At 35.3% G+C, this 17,825-nt stretch overlaps 1 protein-coding gene across 1 annotated transcript in view; it reads right to left on the minus strand.

Annotated features, from left to right (window-relative positions):
• The window catches only part of ESR1 (estrogen receptor 1), a 362,043-nt gene that overhangs the window by 147,217 nt on the left and 197,001 nt on the right, over nt 1-17,825 (minus strand). The window contains exon 5 of the mRNA XM_081044705.1: nt 3,225-3,560. Within this exon, the coding sequence (XP_080900831.1) occupies nt 3,225-3,560 (336 nt within the window). The remainder of the gene's footprint in view (nt 1-3,224; nt 3,561-17,825) is intronic.

Raw genomic sequence — 17,825 nt, forward strand, 5'->3', positions numbered from 1 at the left:
CACCTGTTAGAATGGTTATCAAAAAGATAAGAAATAGTGTTGGTGAGGATGGGGAGAAAAGGGAATCCTTGTACACTGTAGGAATGTAAACTGATGCAGAAACTAGGGAAAACAGCATAGAGGCTCCTCAAAAATTAAAACTAGAACTACCATATGATCCAGAAATGCCACTTCTGGGTATATATCCAAAAGAGATGAAAACAGGATATCAAAGAGATATCTGCACCACCATGTTCATTGCAGCATTATTCACAGTATCCAAAATATTCCAACAAACTTAGTGTCCATCAACGAATGAGTGAATAAAAAATATGTATATATACATACAATGGAATATTATTCAGGCATGAGGAAGAAGGAAACCCTGCCCTTTGTGACAACATGGATGGGACCTTTGCATTATACAAAGTGTAGTAAGCCAGACAGAGAAAGATAAATACTATATGGTATCACTTATATGTGAAATCAAAAAAAAAAAAAATCCAACTCATAGAAACAGAGAGTAGAAAAGGGGTTGCCAGGGATTCAGGCATGGGGCAAATTGGGAGAAGTAGGTTAAATAATTCAAACTATAAGATGAATCTAATAGGATCTAATGTGTAACATGGTGACTACAGTTGATAATACTGCATTGCATAACTGAAATTTGCTGAGAAAGTAGAACTTAACTGATCTCACAAATTTCTGTTATATTTATAGCAATTATGAGGATTATACAAGTGTCCCATGCAGGTTTTTGTATCATTCAGCTAATTCCAGGTTCTTCTAGAATTGACAATTTGCTACTCGTTTTACTAAGGGTGCTTTCTATTCCCTCTTTTAAAAATTACTCTTATTATTCTCAAACTATTATCACATAAATGTCTCCATTAGATTTTCAATGCAGGCTATTTTTTAAATGACAGGTGTATCTAGATATATAAAAGCTTTTCAAAATGTGACTTAGTCAGTTTTTCCAAAACGCTTGACAATCATCTACAAAGTTTTTCCAGAAGACTGTTTTCTGCCCTTATTTTACATCTTTTTTAGATCAATGACTATTTTTATTCGGCTTGGTCAGACAAATAGGCTTTTGATTTACAATAGCTGTATTCTAATAGTACACACACACACACACACACACACACACACGCACACAGCCTCTCTTTTGCCTTTATAAGTCTTTAAAAAAAAAATCAAGAAACAAGACATAGATTGTCCAAAGGATTTTGAAATCATTCAGGTCTTTTAAATTAACATAATCAAGTTATAAAGTGGTTTTGCTATATATCTCATTACTATAAATGTGTTTAGTCCAAGGTTTAACAATGGGATGGCTAAGTATGGACATAATATTTCCCTTCCCTTTATTTCTGCCTCTGTTTTATTCTTAAATTCATATTATTGCCATGAATTCTTCATCCATTGACAATGTATTAATATTTTAATTTAATTCCAATTGTTCCAAATGGCCATCAAATTTTTATAATTATAAAAATGTCATGATGGGAATTAACTGGTAAGTATGAAAATATATATATTCGAGTTCAACAGTGCTATGAAACTAATATTGCTAAGACTTTATAAGGGAAAATACCAAGGGTGCCAAAAACACGTATACAAGTGAACACTTTGGTCAACGTTGCTCAAGCAACATAATCAGAAGTATCTGGACACTGATGGTAACCACTCTGAGCACCTCTTGTAATTGCAGAAGTCAAACATGACTTGTATTCATCTTTTGTTATTGGTATATATTGAGTATTAGCATTTTAATACAGTTTTCCATTCTTAAAATGTGTATACATTTTTCGGCACCCTCTGTATATGCTTATAGTACAATAAAACATAACAGCAATCAAAAGTTCACTCTCAGGAGTATGGCTACTATTATTATTTTCTATTTTTCTCTTCTCCCAAAGTATTAAAAAAAGTCAATAACAAATATAAAGATAAAATCTATAACCCCATTACATTTAGATTCCAATATTTGCTTATCAGATCTCTTTCCCATGAGAATGCTAAGGTAGGTAGGTGCTCAATAAAACTCTTAATTTCAAAGATGGCTGGGAGTTTTTATGTGCCATTTGAACTGATTCTGTAAATCTAAATATGCCTGTTAATCCCCATGCCTCCATATAACCTAGTCTCAACCACTTACATGGATGGCTCCCTATGAAGCTTGGATCACAACACTGCTGGCTCCTTATTCAAAAGACCACATTTACATGTTAATATATGCAAACACATAAAACACATAAAATATTCTGTAAGGCCAGTTATATGTTCACTTGGTCTATAACAAATTGGTGAACTTTGAAATGCAAGTACAATACTCCATATTCATTTAGTGTAATAAAAAGCATCTCATCCTTCATAGGTATAATTTGATTTCATCTATTAAAAGAAACCAAATGAGACAATCTATCTAAGTCCATTACTCATTTCCTCTCTAAACCCAAGAATAAGATTTAACTTCCTCTTGCCTTGATTCATCTACGTTAGCTCTTGAATGGATACGCTGGGGCATGGAGGAAGGTCAAGTTCTAATCTTATTTCCATAATAACTAGAGTTCTCCCTGAACTATAAGAGCAACAGTCAAGTTTTATAAGAACATCAATTCTGAGCGAGTCAACCCAAGGACCAAGTATCACGTCAGCCACTGTGTCTTTCTACAAATTCCTCTCGGGATTAGGATGAGAACCTAACTTATTTTTCTAATATGTTACCTTTCTCCTAAAATATTAAGAATAGACAGCTGAGTAAATAATTGGCATTCAGTAAAGAAACTTATTATTATTTCTTTAGTCCACAAAGATCTTAAAATAAAAGATTTTTAAGGTAAACATTTGTATTAATAATTGAGGTACTTCAAACAAAAGTCCTCAATATTAAAAATGTGCATATCGTAGATCATTTCATGTTAAAAATTTCTGATGCTGTGAACATATAATACTAACTGCATTTATTATGTGGTGTCCACCCCAGGTTTTTTGGTGAATAAGATGGGTTAAAAAGAAATAATGTCAGGTTAAAGACTAACCTTCTAGATTTTGATTTTAAAACATTATTTCCTAATTTCCAGGAGAACTACAGTGTACTGATACTAAAAATTAACAAATTCCGATATAGCCTTGAAACCGATGCCATAATAGCTATTGTTTCCCACTGTTTCTATGACTTTACAACCAGTTCATGAGTAGTTGTTAACTCTTAACAATAAAAGTTAACTTAGCATCCTTACCTGGCACCCTCTTTGCCCAGTTGATCATGTGAACCAGCTCCCTGTCTGCAAGGTTTGTCAGCAAGCCCATCATTGAAGCCTCACTAAACGGTCTGGTAGGATCGTACTCTGAATAGATAATGGGGGGCTCAGCCTCCAACAAGGCACTGACCATCTGGTCGGCAGTCAAGGATAAGGCAGGGCTGTTCTTCTTAGTGTGCTTAATCAAGACGGGGCTTGGCCAAAGACTGGAAGCTCTCATGTCTCCAGAGGACGCTGCTTCATTCCTGCCGTCCCCATCATCTCTTTGGCGCCTGTGTTTCAACATTCTCCCTCCTCTTCGGTCTTTCCGTATTCCTGAGAACACAGAAAGAAAAGTTTATTATTTTCCTTATGCAAACTTTCACACTAAAATTGTCTTCAATGCTAATAGTCCTTTATTCCATTTAAAGAAATACTTCGGGGCACAGGTGTGTTGGAAAGTGTTTGACAATCATTTCTCCAAGAGATTTTTGTTTTTAAAAGGCTTTGATTTGTAGCATTCACCAATTTCAATGGTGTAAATATTCCTACAGCAGCACATTTTAAGCTGCTCGTCTGACATCGAGCAGCTTACAAAACTCCTGAAAACTGAACATGGGCTTTTGTCTGATAGGCCGTGTGTGTGTGTGTGTGTGTGTGTGTGTGTGTGTAAGAAATGTTACAAAAAGAACAGAATTATAACAATTAGTTATTCTTGAAATATAGCTTAGCTATATCAGAACACTGCTTCTGCTATGAATATTCTTAAAATAATTGTAAAAGGCATTTTAAAAAATCATTTAGTAAATATCCTTCTCATTCAAGTAGATCTCTTAATGGAAAACACTGAAGAGGAAAGACTTATCCAAGTGTTTCTGACAGCGTCTGGACCCCAGAGGCACTCAGTAGGTCTTCCATTGCTACTAAGCTACACTTCATCACCTTAGGAATTGAGACCCAAAACCCTCAAGTAGTTTACTTGGTTTTAAGAGTTTCAAAAATGTATTTCGCTTTTCCTAATACAAAAGTTTTGAAACAGCTGAAAATAACTTCCCCCATAATGTTTACCCAGCTCTGGTTCTCATTAACTAACTTATGGGGGAGGGAGAATCCAATCTTTTTTGCAATGATTTTTTGAAGTTTCAACTCAGTATATTAACCTGGAAAAGATCACGCTGTGGTGCTGAAATGTATCAACAGAAACAAATACTTTAAAAAGACAAAAATTTATCCAATCATCTATAGAAGGACACTTTGGTTAGTCCCATGATGTGGTTTATATACACAATGGAGTACTATTCTGTCATAATAAAAGATGAAATAGTGCCACTTGCAACAACATAGATGGATCTTGAGATTATTATGCTAAGCAAAATAAGTCAAAAAAAGTCAAGAACCATATGATTTCACTGATATGTGAGATATAAAACTGAAAGCAACAAAGGAACAAGACAAACAAAGAAACAAAAACTCATAGATATGGACAATAGTTTAGTGGTTACCAGAGAGCAAGGGGGGAGGAGGGTGGTAGATGGGGGTAAAGGGGATCAAATATATGGTGATGGAAGGAGAACTGACTCTGGGTGGTGAAGACACAATGTGATATATAGATGATGTATTACAGAATTGTACACTTGAAACCTATGTAACTTTACTAACCATTGTCACCCCAATAACCTTTAATGTAAAAAAAAGACAAAAGTTGGGGCCCGCCCAGTGGTTCAGGCGGTTAGAGCTCCATGCTCGTAACTCCGGTTTGATTCCCACATGGGAATCTCAACCACAAGGTTGCCGATTCAACTCCTCAAGTCCCGCAAGGGATGGTGGGCAGCGCCCCCTGCAACTAAGATTGAACACGGCACCTTGAGCTGAGCTGCAGCTGAGTTCCCGAATGGCTCAGTTAGTTGGAGCACATCCTCTCAACCACAAGGTTGCCAGTTCAATTCCTCGACTCCGGCGAGGGATGATGGGCTGTGCCCCCTGCAACTAGAAAACGGTAACTGGACCTGGAGCTGAGTTGCACCCTCCAAAACTAAGACTGAAAGGACAACAACTTGACTTGGAAAAAAGGCCTGGAAGTACACACTGTTCCCCAATAAAGTCCTGTTCCCCTCCCCCAATAAAATCTTTAAAAAAAAAAAAAGACAAAAGTTAACACAAGCTTCCATATTGTCAAAAATGTTAATCTCTCCAAAATATGTTAGAAAGCAACAGTTCTTGAATTTATATGAAAGAAGTAATCATTTTGGTAAAGTTAATACAATTATTTTTCAAAGTAAAGACATGAGAAGTAAACACTGTAATATATCACCTTTTTCCTCATTCCATAACAAATGAATAACTAATGTCAGAATTTTGTTCTATGTTACCCTAACCTGTCAAGGAATTCGGACAAGCATGTGGTTGTAAATTTTTATGCATAACTTTTGTTTTTGTAGGTCTATATTAGACATATTAGATGACACTTGGAAAATATTATGAATCTACAGACTCTTCCTATTTGTTCAGTATTAAAACAAGCATTTCTCACTGATATGTGGTATATAAACCAAAAAGAACAAGACAAACAAATGAGAAAGAAAAACTCATAGACACAGACAATAATTTAGTGGTTACCAGAGGGTAAGGGGGTGGGGGGTGGGTGATGAGGGTAAAGGGGATCAAATATATGGTGATGGAAGGAGAACTGACTCTGGGTGGTGAACACACAACGGGATTTATAGACGATGTAATACAGAATTGTACACCTGAAATCTATGTAAATTTACTAACAATTGTCACCCCAATAAATTTAATTAAAAAAAAAGCATTTCTCAGAACTCTTGGAATAAGTAATAATAGTAAAGATTATTATCACTAGTATTCACTGAGTACTCACCATTTGTGTTAAGCACTTTATATATACTTTACATGTAAGCACTTGACAACTAAATTAGTCCTCACAATAATCTTGTAAGGTAAATATTGGAAAACTGCTACTTAAAGAAGTTGATGAACTTGATTGAGACCATTCTCTATTAAGTATCGAGATTCTAGTTCTGAAATCAAGACTTTTTTTCAGTTAACAGAGTTTTAAAATTTTATCCATTATCAACAAAGTTGATGGATTTAAAGGAACCTAGAAGTAAAATAGATCAGATGAGAACAGTTGGATCTGACCAATTATGTCCTTAGTCAGGCATTTCAAATATTTAACTGCCAAATGTACTGAGATTATAATATCTGAATTAAGGGAAATGATATTCACAGTCTAAATTCAGCTTATCAGAGCATACTTGGAGTATCACACTCATTGCTGGATGCTGCATATATAAGCAAAATAAGTTTATTCAGGATAGAGTAACTATGGTGGTGAGGAGATGTGAAATCAGGTCACATGGAGAATGACTAAGGAACTAAGAGCGTTAGCCCAGAGAAAAGATGACTTCTAAGAAGCATGAGTGTCATCTTCAAATGGCCTGTCCTATGTAAAATGCTATTATAATCGGAATGGTTTTTATTCCCCCAAAAATTTGTATGTTAAAATCTAATCCCCCATATGATGGTATTTGGAGAGAGTGCCTTGGGGAGGTGATTAAGACATGTGGGTAGAGCCTCCAGAGTGGAATTAGTGTCCTTGTAAGATAGAGGCCAGACAGCTAGCTTGCTCTTTCTACCACGTGTGGAGGATACGAGAAGACAGATGTCAGCAAGCCAGAAAGCAGACCCTCACCAGACACCAGATCAGCTACTTGATCTTGGACTTCCCAACCTCCAGAATGTGAGAAATAAATGTTTGTTGTTTAAGCCACCCAGTCTATGGTATTTCTGTTATAGCAGCCCAAACTGACTAAGGCAGATGGGTTCATCTTGCTCTTTATGAGCAAAGGTAAAATATAAGAACTATATGGAAACTATGAGTAATTAGAATTCAGTATAAGCAATCTGTAATGTCAAAGCTGACAAAAAAGATAAAATCCATAGGAAATGATGTGTTGGATCACTGGAGGCTAGATGAAGACTTTAAGGGGATGTTACTGAAATTATTCAATTATCCAGTAAGCATTTGCACTACGTAGATAACCTTCAATATACCTTTCATCCTCAGATTGTATGACCCTATGGTCTTTCATTTGGAATGTAAGACCAGTAGCCTTGGAAGAAAAAAACAGGAAAAGAAGATAAAAAGCAAATAATTTATTTAGGTTCATATTTCATAGGAAGTTTCATAGGAAATCTGAGATCAGAATTTTGACAGGATAAATTCTGACTAATATTTACCTATTTTGTGTAGGGATTGGAATAAAAATATGGATTGTTCTTCAGTAGTAGTCAGTGTGTTATTCAAATACTATTTATCCCCCTACTCTACCACTTTACATAGAGACTGAGAATTTGAACAGATTTTACAGGGCAGCTGGAGCAGCAAATAAAGTCTTTTAATATCAGATGTACATGGAAAGATAAAAGCAAGTGATTTGACTAAAAAAGAAATAGTTAAAGGTGATATTGTTTTCCCTAAGATAAAATCAGAAGATACCTGATTACAACTTCACATAAAATAAAAATAAAGTTTATGCTTTCTATTATAAATGTAATTTATCTAAATTTTAAAAGATTTCAAAGATAAAGACAAATAGATAGAAAGGTAACGAAACAAAACATAGTATTACCAGCCAATTTAAAATGTCCCAGCAGTCATACTGCAGACAATCTGACTTCCAGAAAAATTAGTTTTAAACTCAATTTAGGCAGTAGTAGTGAGAGTTATCAAAAATTGTTTATCAAAGTATTTGTTCATTTGGTAAACTTTGTTCAATATTTACAATGTACAGATGACACAGCAGTAAACAAGGACAGATCATGTTACCCTCCATCAAGTTTTCAGATTGGAGGGAGAAAAGACTGTCAACAAAACAAAGAGGCAACCATTTAATGGGAGAAGATATTGGTAAAGAACACCTCCAATAAGGGGCTAATATCCAAAATATATAAAGAACTTGTACAATTCAATAACAACAAAAAAAATCCAATTAAAAAATGGGCAGAGGTTCTGAATAGACACTTCTCCCAAAGACACAAGTGGACAAAAGATATATGAAAAATGCTCAACTTCACTAGATATTAGGGAAATGTAAATCAAAGCCACAATTAGATACCACCTCACACCTATTAGAATGGCTATTATCAATAAGACAAGTAATAAAAAGTATTAGAAAAGTTGTGGAGAAAAGGGAACCCTCATACATTGCTGGTGGAATGTAAATTGGTGTAGCCACTATGGAAAACAGTATGGAGGTTCCTCAAAAAATTAAGAATAGAATTACCATATGATCCAGCAATCTCCCTTCTAGGTATCTGTCATGTGGGGTGGCCTGCGGGGCCTCTAGTCCCGCTCCCCACATAAGAACACAGGATATGGCTAGGCCAAAAAGGAACACCCATGGAGCCATAGGTAGGGGAATCATACCACTATAGTCTCACTGGAGGCTGGATCCACATGACCTGCAACCTGCTGTCAGCTTCTCTGCCTGCCAACCAACCGACTGACCAACCAACACAGCCATGGCAGTTATATCAGTGGCTAATTGGCTAACTGGTTACAGCTATCAGCCAACTAGCCACAGCTGACAGCCATCTACTACCTGAGCCAACACCTTTCCACGTGAGGTCAAGAGCCTGGAAACTGCTCTCTAGGACTCTGTCCCCACAATCTGAAAACATTTATCTGTAAAGATACATGTACCCCTATGTTCATTGCAGCATTATTCATGGTGCCCAAGACATGGAAACAACCAAGGTGTCCTTCAATAGATGATTGGATAAAGAAGATGTACAGTATACAATAGAATACTACTCAGCCATAAGAAAAGATGAAATACTGCCATTTGTGACAACGTGAATAGATCTTGAGATTATTATGCTAAGCAAAATAAGTCAGACAAAAAAAGTTGAGAATCATATTTCACAGTTTAGTGGTTACCAGAGGGTAAAGAGGGAGGGAGAGTGGTGGAAGTTAAAGGGGGTCAAATAAATGGTGATGGAAGGAGAACTGACTCTGGGTGGTGAACACACAATACAATGTAGAGATGATGTATTATGTAATTGTACATTTGAAACCTATATAATTTTACTAACCAATGTCACCCCAATAAATTTAATAAAAATAATTAAAAAGTTTTTCAGCATTTGTTGAGCTAATTAATTAATTAATTAATGAACTGCCCAAAACACAATGAAAGGGAAGGGATGATGCAAGGAGAAGGAGGAGACAAAGAAATCTTCTCTAGGAGATGAAGTTACATTTGAGCCAAATCATGAAATGTCCTTTCTTGGAGAAATTTAGAGATAGACTACTCAGATGGTTTAGATGTAGTCCTACTTAAAGCAGTAAGTTTACCCACCACATCTCTTTGAGTGCCAAAAATATATGATTCAGGTTGTTAAACATAAGACAGAAAAGTAGCTACAGGTTTGGAATGTAGAGCAATAAAATACAACTGGAAAGATCAAAGAAAGAGTTGAATATTTATAAAATCATCAAATAGTCAAATAAGGAAAGGTAGATTCAATTAACATTAGCAAATATGTTCTATAATTTACACCCAAAGTTCTGTATTTTTCAAATGCCAAAGTCCCTACAAAATGTGCAAACAACAGAAACAGAAAATTGTACATATTACATGGTCAACTGCAAGTGATAGAATCCCAGGGCACAGCTCAATGAGGAAAGCATCATTTTCTACTTGTAAGTAGTAACTGTCACATTGCCAGTGACATACCAGTGTCATTACCAGTAATAATATTGCATAAATATTTTATAGTAATTTAAAAAAATCAAACTGGAATTGAGTAGGTGAAAAATAACCCAACTTCTAATTCTATTTTAACCTACGTTAAATGAGAGTTGCCGATCAGAACCAATGACTGCAAGCTGTGTCGCTATAGCATATACAGCCAGTTTTAATTATATGGAAGGATGGGGCATAGGAGTGGCATACATAATTAAAATCCAAAGATACAATTAAAAATGCATTCTCTGCTCCCTACAAAGATATTTTCCAGAATTATTTGTAGAGCAGCAACATAGATTGATACGTATTTTACTTAAGCTCATTTCCCTTTGTCTAATTTATTTTAACTATCAGTGAAATAAAAAAGAAATGACCAAACTACCAGTTCACAAAGCAGAGGGGGTAAAACAAAAACAATTAACTTAGATCATGCAAGTATTTAAAAGGCAGCCTCTTGATAGTTGAGATGTTTATTTGTAGCAAATAACATTTTGGGTTGTAATGCCACATAAACAAGACATACTGTCACTCAGCATACAAAAATGTCATTTTCTAGAACAGGTAGGCAAAATATTCAGCAGCACCATTCAGATGTCATGCAGTGGATATGCTGGGATACGTACATTATTAGCTCTCAAATCATGTCACTGACTGGACTACATCTGCGTCAAAGCAAATTTTTTCACACCCCTTTGTAAAATTTTTCTTTACACCCTTCACACCCCTTTGTAAAATTTTAAGTTTACAATAATTTAAGTATTAACTGTTGGTTTCATATGAGAGACTGAGAAAACAAATTATCTCTCATCCAGCAAGCCTAACATAAGTGTGAAATGCCACCCTTTTTCATTTTATTCCCTTGGATTAAGCCTTCTCTATACCGTTGTCACACTGTTGCAAGGATTTAGAAAGACTGACTATAGAAACTCCGCTTAGTGGCACTCAGTGTGAGTTTGAGTGATTCTAATCCACTGGGAAGTGTTAACTTAAGGGAATTTATTACATTAATAAACACAGGCAATTGGGATAAGAATGAAAGGGAGAGAGGTGGTACACAGGGTGCTCTCTCTGTAAGGCAGGCCCTAAGGAATCTCCTCCCAGGCTACCTGGGACTCGGGAGGTAAGCTAAAAACATTAAGGGGCGGCTGAGTGAGTCCTGGCAAGGAGAAAGAGGCTGGAGACATATCAGCTGCTTAAACACTTATGTCCTGACTCTAAAATAAAAGATCTGTCTTAATGTGTCAAACTAGGCATTTTGAAAAACAACTTCTAATTACTCTACAGTTTATTTGATCACATTTTTTCATCCTTTAAATTCTTTGGCTCAGGAAAAATTAATATACTATCTGAATATTCATTAATTAGATTTCATTGGATTATTTGTGCATTCCTAGTGCATTCTACTTTTTAAATTTTCTTTTTCTGAAATGACCTGTTTTCTTCTTAACACTCTACGCCTCTACAAAAACTTAGTATAACTTCCGTAATTTTTCCAGTTCCCTAAGACTATTTTAATGTATTGCTAAATATTTCAACACTTGCATAATCACCTTTCTTTTGTTTCTCAGTAATGTCACATTATTCATGAGATATTTAAAAAAAACAGGCAAATAAATACACTAAAAGCTATTTAACTCAACATGTTGAAGAAAACAGAAGTGCTAATTAGTTAACAATTAAATAAAGATAAGAACTAATAAAACTTGCTGCAGGAAATCCCCCTGTATCAATTCTAATGTTTTCCCTTCAAATACTAGCAATGAATCCTATAAGGTGGGAACTATCATAGTCCCCCAGTTAACAGAAAAGAAGTTTAGAATTTAGAATAAATATCAAGCCCAAGGTCACACCAAGGAAAGCACAGAAATTTGAACCTAGTTGAATTATGTCATTATAGATTATTATTATTATCACAGATGCTAAGTGTAGCAGGTCAGAAGACTATGAATTACCCATTTCATTTTTCTTAATGTTCTTTCCGTCTGTCCTTCCACATCCAACAAATCACCACAAACTAGGATTTCTGCACATATATCTTTTTTTAGTCCCCTCTTTTCTCAGTGCTGCCATTGTAGTTCATATTTCCTATCCCTTCTTACCTAGATCAATGCAGCAGCTCCTAATGTGTCTCCGTGCCTACTTTCAATCTCCCTTCCAACCCAATTAACTGCAGATTGATTAATTCCCATTATACACCCAATTCATCCTGTTATTGTCTGTCTAAATCCCTCAAAGACTTTTTTAGCCTACAGCACAGAAGTTGTTTATGTTGTAAAGATGCTTGTCAGTCCTAAGGGGTTGTCAGAGGTAGTGTGGTTGGGGCTTTTGGCCACCCTATTCCCCCCATTTGTCTAAAGCCATGTTTTCATATACGTGTTTTGTATTGGGATTAGGAAAATCACTTCTTTCTAAAAGGGTTTATTGGTTTTATTCTAAATTTAAAAAGCCATTGACCTACTAAATAAAATCAAACACTTCATTAAGACTCATAAATTTCTACAAATAATCCCAAAGTATTTTTCAAACGTATCTTTACAAATCTCCTCCAAAAACCTTTATTTTTCATGAAATAGGATTGGACATGTGCCACTTTGTGTAATACTTTCCAAGATCCCCACATTGTACCCTTTCTACCTCTCTTATGTCAACCTCCAAAGCCCAAGTAAAATCTCATTTTATCCATAGTCAGTTTCGGCCCCCACCCCAGTCTAGTGGCTCTACCTCCTCCATTCTTATAGCTTTTCTTTCCTGTGTCATTCATTGAACACCATCATGTGCTACCTTCTACATTTAATTATACCTGAGTTCCCCCTCCCTGAGCTATGGCATGGAACGTCCTTCTAGGCAGAAAATTAGAGAGATTGTGGGGCTCACCTCACTTATTTTCCCTTTCTCAAGAAACACTGCCCCACATTGCCTGATAGCCAAGGTTTCATATATTTTCATCCAGTTTTTAAAAAATGTTTCTGGTGAGTGACAACATGGTTAGAACTGAAAGGTGAAATAGACAAATCTACTCTTAGTTGGAAATTTCTTTTATCTCCTTGTCAATAATCGATAGTTCAAGTAGGCAAAAAATCAATATGAAGAGAGTTGACCTCAACAACACTATCAATCAACTTAATATAATTGATATTCATAGAATAGGAAACAACAGATGAATACACATTATTCTTAAGCTCCAATGAAACATTCACAAAGTTAGACCATATTATGGACCATAAAAACATCCTCAATAAATTTTAAATGCAGAAATAATATAAAATTGGCTCTTAGATCAGAATAAAAATAAACTAGAAATCAGTAACAGAAAGACACCTGAAAATTTTGCAAATATTTGGAGATAAAGAATTTTAAAGAATGTATGGGTCAAAGAAGACTTCTCAATAGAAATGTTAAAATATTTGAACTAAATGAAAATAAAATTAAAAGTTAAAATTTGTGGGATGTAGGGAAAGTAGTGCTTAGAGGAAAATGTTTAACGTTAAATAAATATATTAGATAAGAAAAATACGTCAATAACCTGAGCTACCACCTTAGAAAACTAGAGAAAAAAGATCAAATTAAGCCTAAAGCAAGCAGAAGAGAAAAAATAAAAATTACAGATAAAATTAATAAATTGAAAACCGAAGCACAATAAAGAAAATCAACGAAACTAAAACTGGTTCTTTGAAAAGGTCAATAAAATTGATAAACTAGCTAAGATAATTAAGAAAAAAAGAGAGAAGACATAAATTACCAAAATCATAAGTGAAAGAGGAGTCACTATCCCTGGTTTCATGGATATTAAACAGATAATAAAGGAATATCATGAACAACTCTACATCCACAAATCTGATAATTTAGATGAAATGGACCAATTAGTTAAAAGACAAAAATTACCAAAACTTATATAGGGAGAAACAACTAATCTGAATATCCCTAATATCTATAAAATAAATTGAATCAATAATTAATGACCTTCCAAAAAAGAAATCACTCAGCTCAGGCGGTTTCACAAGTTATTTCTAAAAAATATTTAAGAAAGAAACCATGCCAATTTTCTATGGTTTCTTTCAAAAAAAAACAAAAAACAAAAGCAGAGGAAATACCTCCTCACTCATTCTATGAGTCCAGCACTACCCTAATACCCAAATCAAATAAAGACATTACAAGAAAAGAAACTACACTTTTACTTCTCCTGAGCATTGGCACAAAAATTATCAACAAAATGTCAGCAAGTCATTATGCACTGTGAACAAGTGGAAGTTATTCCAGGTATGTAAGGCAAGTTCAAAATTTGAAAATAAATACATGTAAGCCACTACATCAATATAGAAAACAGAAAAAAGTCATATGATTATATCAATTGATACATACGCATTTGATAAAATTCAATATCCATTCAGGAGTTAAAAAAAAACACAAAACCACCATATGATCTCACTTATATGCGGAATCTAAAGAAAAGAATATGTGTATGAACTAATCAGAAACAGTTTTGGGGACACAAAAAACCGAGAGTTGTTAGATGGGCGGGGGGGAGGGGATTGGGGATGGGGGGAAGGGTGAAGGGATTGGGGGCGGCTGGTGACCACAGGATGGCCTCAGGGTTTTTTGAGAATTACTTTGGGGAACTTATTCAATAGTGTTTGGGGATTTTGTTGGGTGTCCGATGGACATGTGTCCTGTTTGGGAGACCACCTCAGGGATGCTGTGGATGCCTGGTCATGGCATTGTACACCAGAGGCTGGACATTAATGAATGCCAACTATAATTTTATGTGTATAATGTGATGGCTCGGTGTGAGGTCGGGGTGGTGGTGGATGGGGGGAGGGGGGTTCACGGTGTGAGGGATGTAAAAATAAAATAAAAAAAATAAAAAACACACAAAACCTCTCAGTATGGTACGAATAGGTAATAACTTTCTCAGTTTCATTAAGACATCTACATGAAAAGCTATCATCCTTAAAAATGAAAAACTGGATGCTTTCCCCCTAAAATGAAGAACAGGCAAGGAGGTCCTCTCTAATACCTCCTATTCAACAATGTACTAGAAATTATAGCAAGTGTAATAAGACAAGAAAAGAAAATGAAAGGCATACATATTGTAAAGGAAGAAATAAAAGTCTTTATTCACAGATGACATAATTGTCTTTGCAGAAAATCCCAATGAATTACCAAAAACAAGATCTCTCCTGAAATTAATGAGTGATTCCACTAAGGTTAAAGGATACAAGGTCAACTACACAGAAGTAAATTTTTTCCTTTATATAAACAATGAACAATTGGAATTTGAAATTTTAGAAAACAATATCACTTATAATAACATTTGAAACAAAATACTAAAGGATAAATTAACAAAATATGTATAAGATCTATATATAGAAAACGATAAAGCACTGATGAAAAAAATCAAAAAAGATCATTTAAAATGAAGAGATATTCCATGTTCATGTATTGGAAGTTCAATGTTGTTAACGTTCATTTTGTTCAATATTATCAGATGTCAATTCTTTCCAACTTGATCTATGATTCAGTGCAATCCCAATCAATATCCCAGCAACCTATTTTGCAGTTATCAACAAACTGATTCTAAACTTTAAATGGAAAGGCAAAAGACCTAGCATAGCCTTTAATACTGAAAAAGAACTGATATACTAAATAAATTGGAGGACTCACACTACCTGATTTCAAAACCTACTATAAAGGCTACAGTAATAAAGACAGTGTGGTAATGGTGAACGCATAGAAAGGAAGACCAGTGGACCAGAATAATGAGTCCAGAAATAGGACCACACTTATGACGGACCTTTACAAAGGAGATAAAATAATTACATGGAGAACAGATAGTCTTTTCAACAAATTTTGCTGCAACAATTGGACATCCACATGCAAGAAGAATCTATATACAAACCTTACACCCAACACAAATATTAATTCGAAGTGGATCGTTGACCTAAATGATGGTGAGAGACTACTATAAAACTTATTGAAGAAAGCATAGGAAAAATTCTACATGACCTTAGTTTGGCGATAAGTTTTTAATCACCACACCAACAGAACAACCCATGGAAAAAAAAAAAAAAGATCAATAACTTGGACTTTTTTAAATTAAAAACGTTTACTGTAAAAAAAAAAATAGCCACTGTTAAAAGAATGAAAAGATAAGCTACAGACAGGGAGAAAATATTTGCAAAGCACATATTAGTTAAAGATTTGTAATCAAAATATACTAAGAACTCTTAAAGCTCAACAAAAAGAAAACAAAAACCTAATTTCAAAATGGGCAAAGATGTGAATAGACGCCTCACCAGAAAAATATATATAGTCGGTTAAAAAAATAACACACACACACATATATATGTGAAAGGACGTTCAATGTCACTTGTCATTAGGGGATTGCTAATTAAAGCAAAATCAAGTATATCACTACAACAGCAAGTGCTACACTGACAACAGCAAGTGCTAACAAGAATGTGGACCCGCAGGAACTCTCGTTCATTGTTGGTAGGAATGCACAATAATACAGCTATTTTGGAAGATAGGTGTATTAGTTTCTTATGAAGCTAAATACAGTCTTACCACATGATCCAGCAATGATCTCCTAGATATTTCCCCAACTAGTTTCAAAACTTATATGCACACAAAAACCTGCATGCAAATGTTTATAGCAGTTTTATTCATAATTTCCATAACCGGGAAACAATCAAAATGTCCTTCACAGGTAAGCAGATAAACAAAACAGTGGTACATCCATACACCTGAATACTATTCAGCAATAAAAAGAAATAAGCTATCAAACTACGAAAAAAAAATATGGATGAAACTCACATGCATGTTGCTAAGTGAAAGTAGCCAGTCTGAAAATGTTCCGTACCATTTGATTCCACGTATATGACATTCTAGCAAAGATAAAACTGTAGAGATGCTAAATAAATCAGAGGTCGCCAGGGCTCAAGGCAGGAGGGAGAGGTTGAATAGGGGAATTACAGGATATTTTACAGGGTGAAAAAACACTAGGGTCCTTTGAGGTGACTAACCATTGTGTATTAGTTGTCCTTAATAAGTCTACTTGGATACAGATAAGCTTGATTCCTCCTGGGAGTGCAAAGGAACTTCTTCCCTTTTTCCTCTGAAACTACCACTGCAGTCATACCTGCTTGAATTATTCTACTTGCGAGAGGGGTAACCAAGGCTCACCAATCACATTATCCAAGCCCTGTCTGATCTCTTCTTCGTCTCAGGCCCCAGAGCTAGGTTCTCATTTTCTGTGACAACAGGAGCTCAGCAGTGACGGAAGGGATCATCTGCTGTACTACAACTGAAGCAAACTCTCTTGATATGCTGTCAGCCCTGCCTGGTCATGCCTGTTCCATCACAGAGCACATGCCCACAAGTTGATACCAACCCAAGTCTCTATCTGTCCCATTGAGCTGGAGTTGTCTGACCAAAACAGCACTTGAAAAACACAAATTGCACAAGAACACAATTATTCTTCTCTACAATCAGCATGTATTTATATTTATAATCAGGAAAACGAGGCCCAAATTTGTTACTGTTTTTAGAGTTAATTCTTCTTCAAAGCAAGTGCATAGAGAGTATCGATCTCCCTCTTCTCCACATCATATTGGAAAATCACAATTTACTCTGATGCTACTTGTCTCAAAGTTAATTTTCAAAGGGATTGCTTTGTTCCTGGTCTGACTTGTTGCTGGTACTGTTTGAACCATGTCCCTTACGGAAGCTGAAGGGACCAAAGAGGTAGCCCTCGAATAAGAATGCATTGTTCTGGAATTTCCCCCAAAGTCTGGGCAGAGGATGCCAGGAGTGGGAACTTGATCACAGA

The sequence above is a fragment of the Rhinolophus hipposideros genome (assembly GCF_964194185.1).
Source record: "Rhinolophus hipposideros genome assembly, chromosome: 3".
NCBI classification, from domain to species: domain Eukaryota; kingdom Metazoa; phylum Chordata; class Mammalia; order Chiroptera; family Rhinolophidae; genus Rhinolophus; species Rhinolophus hipposideros.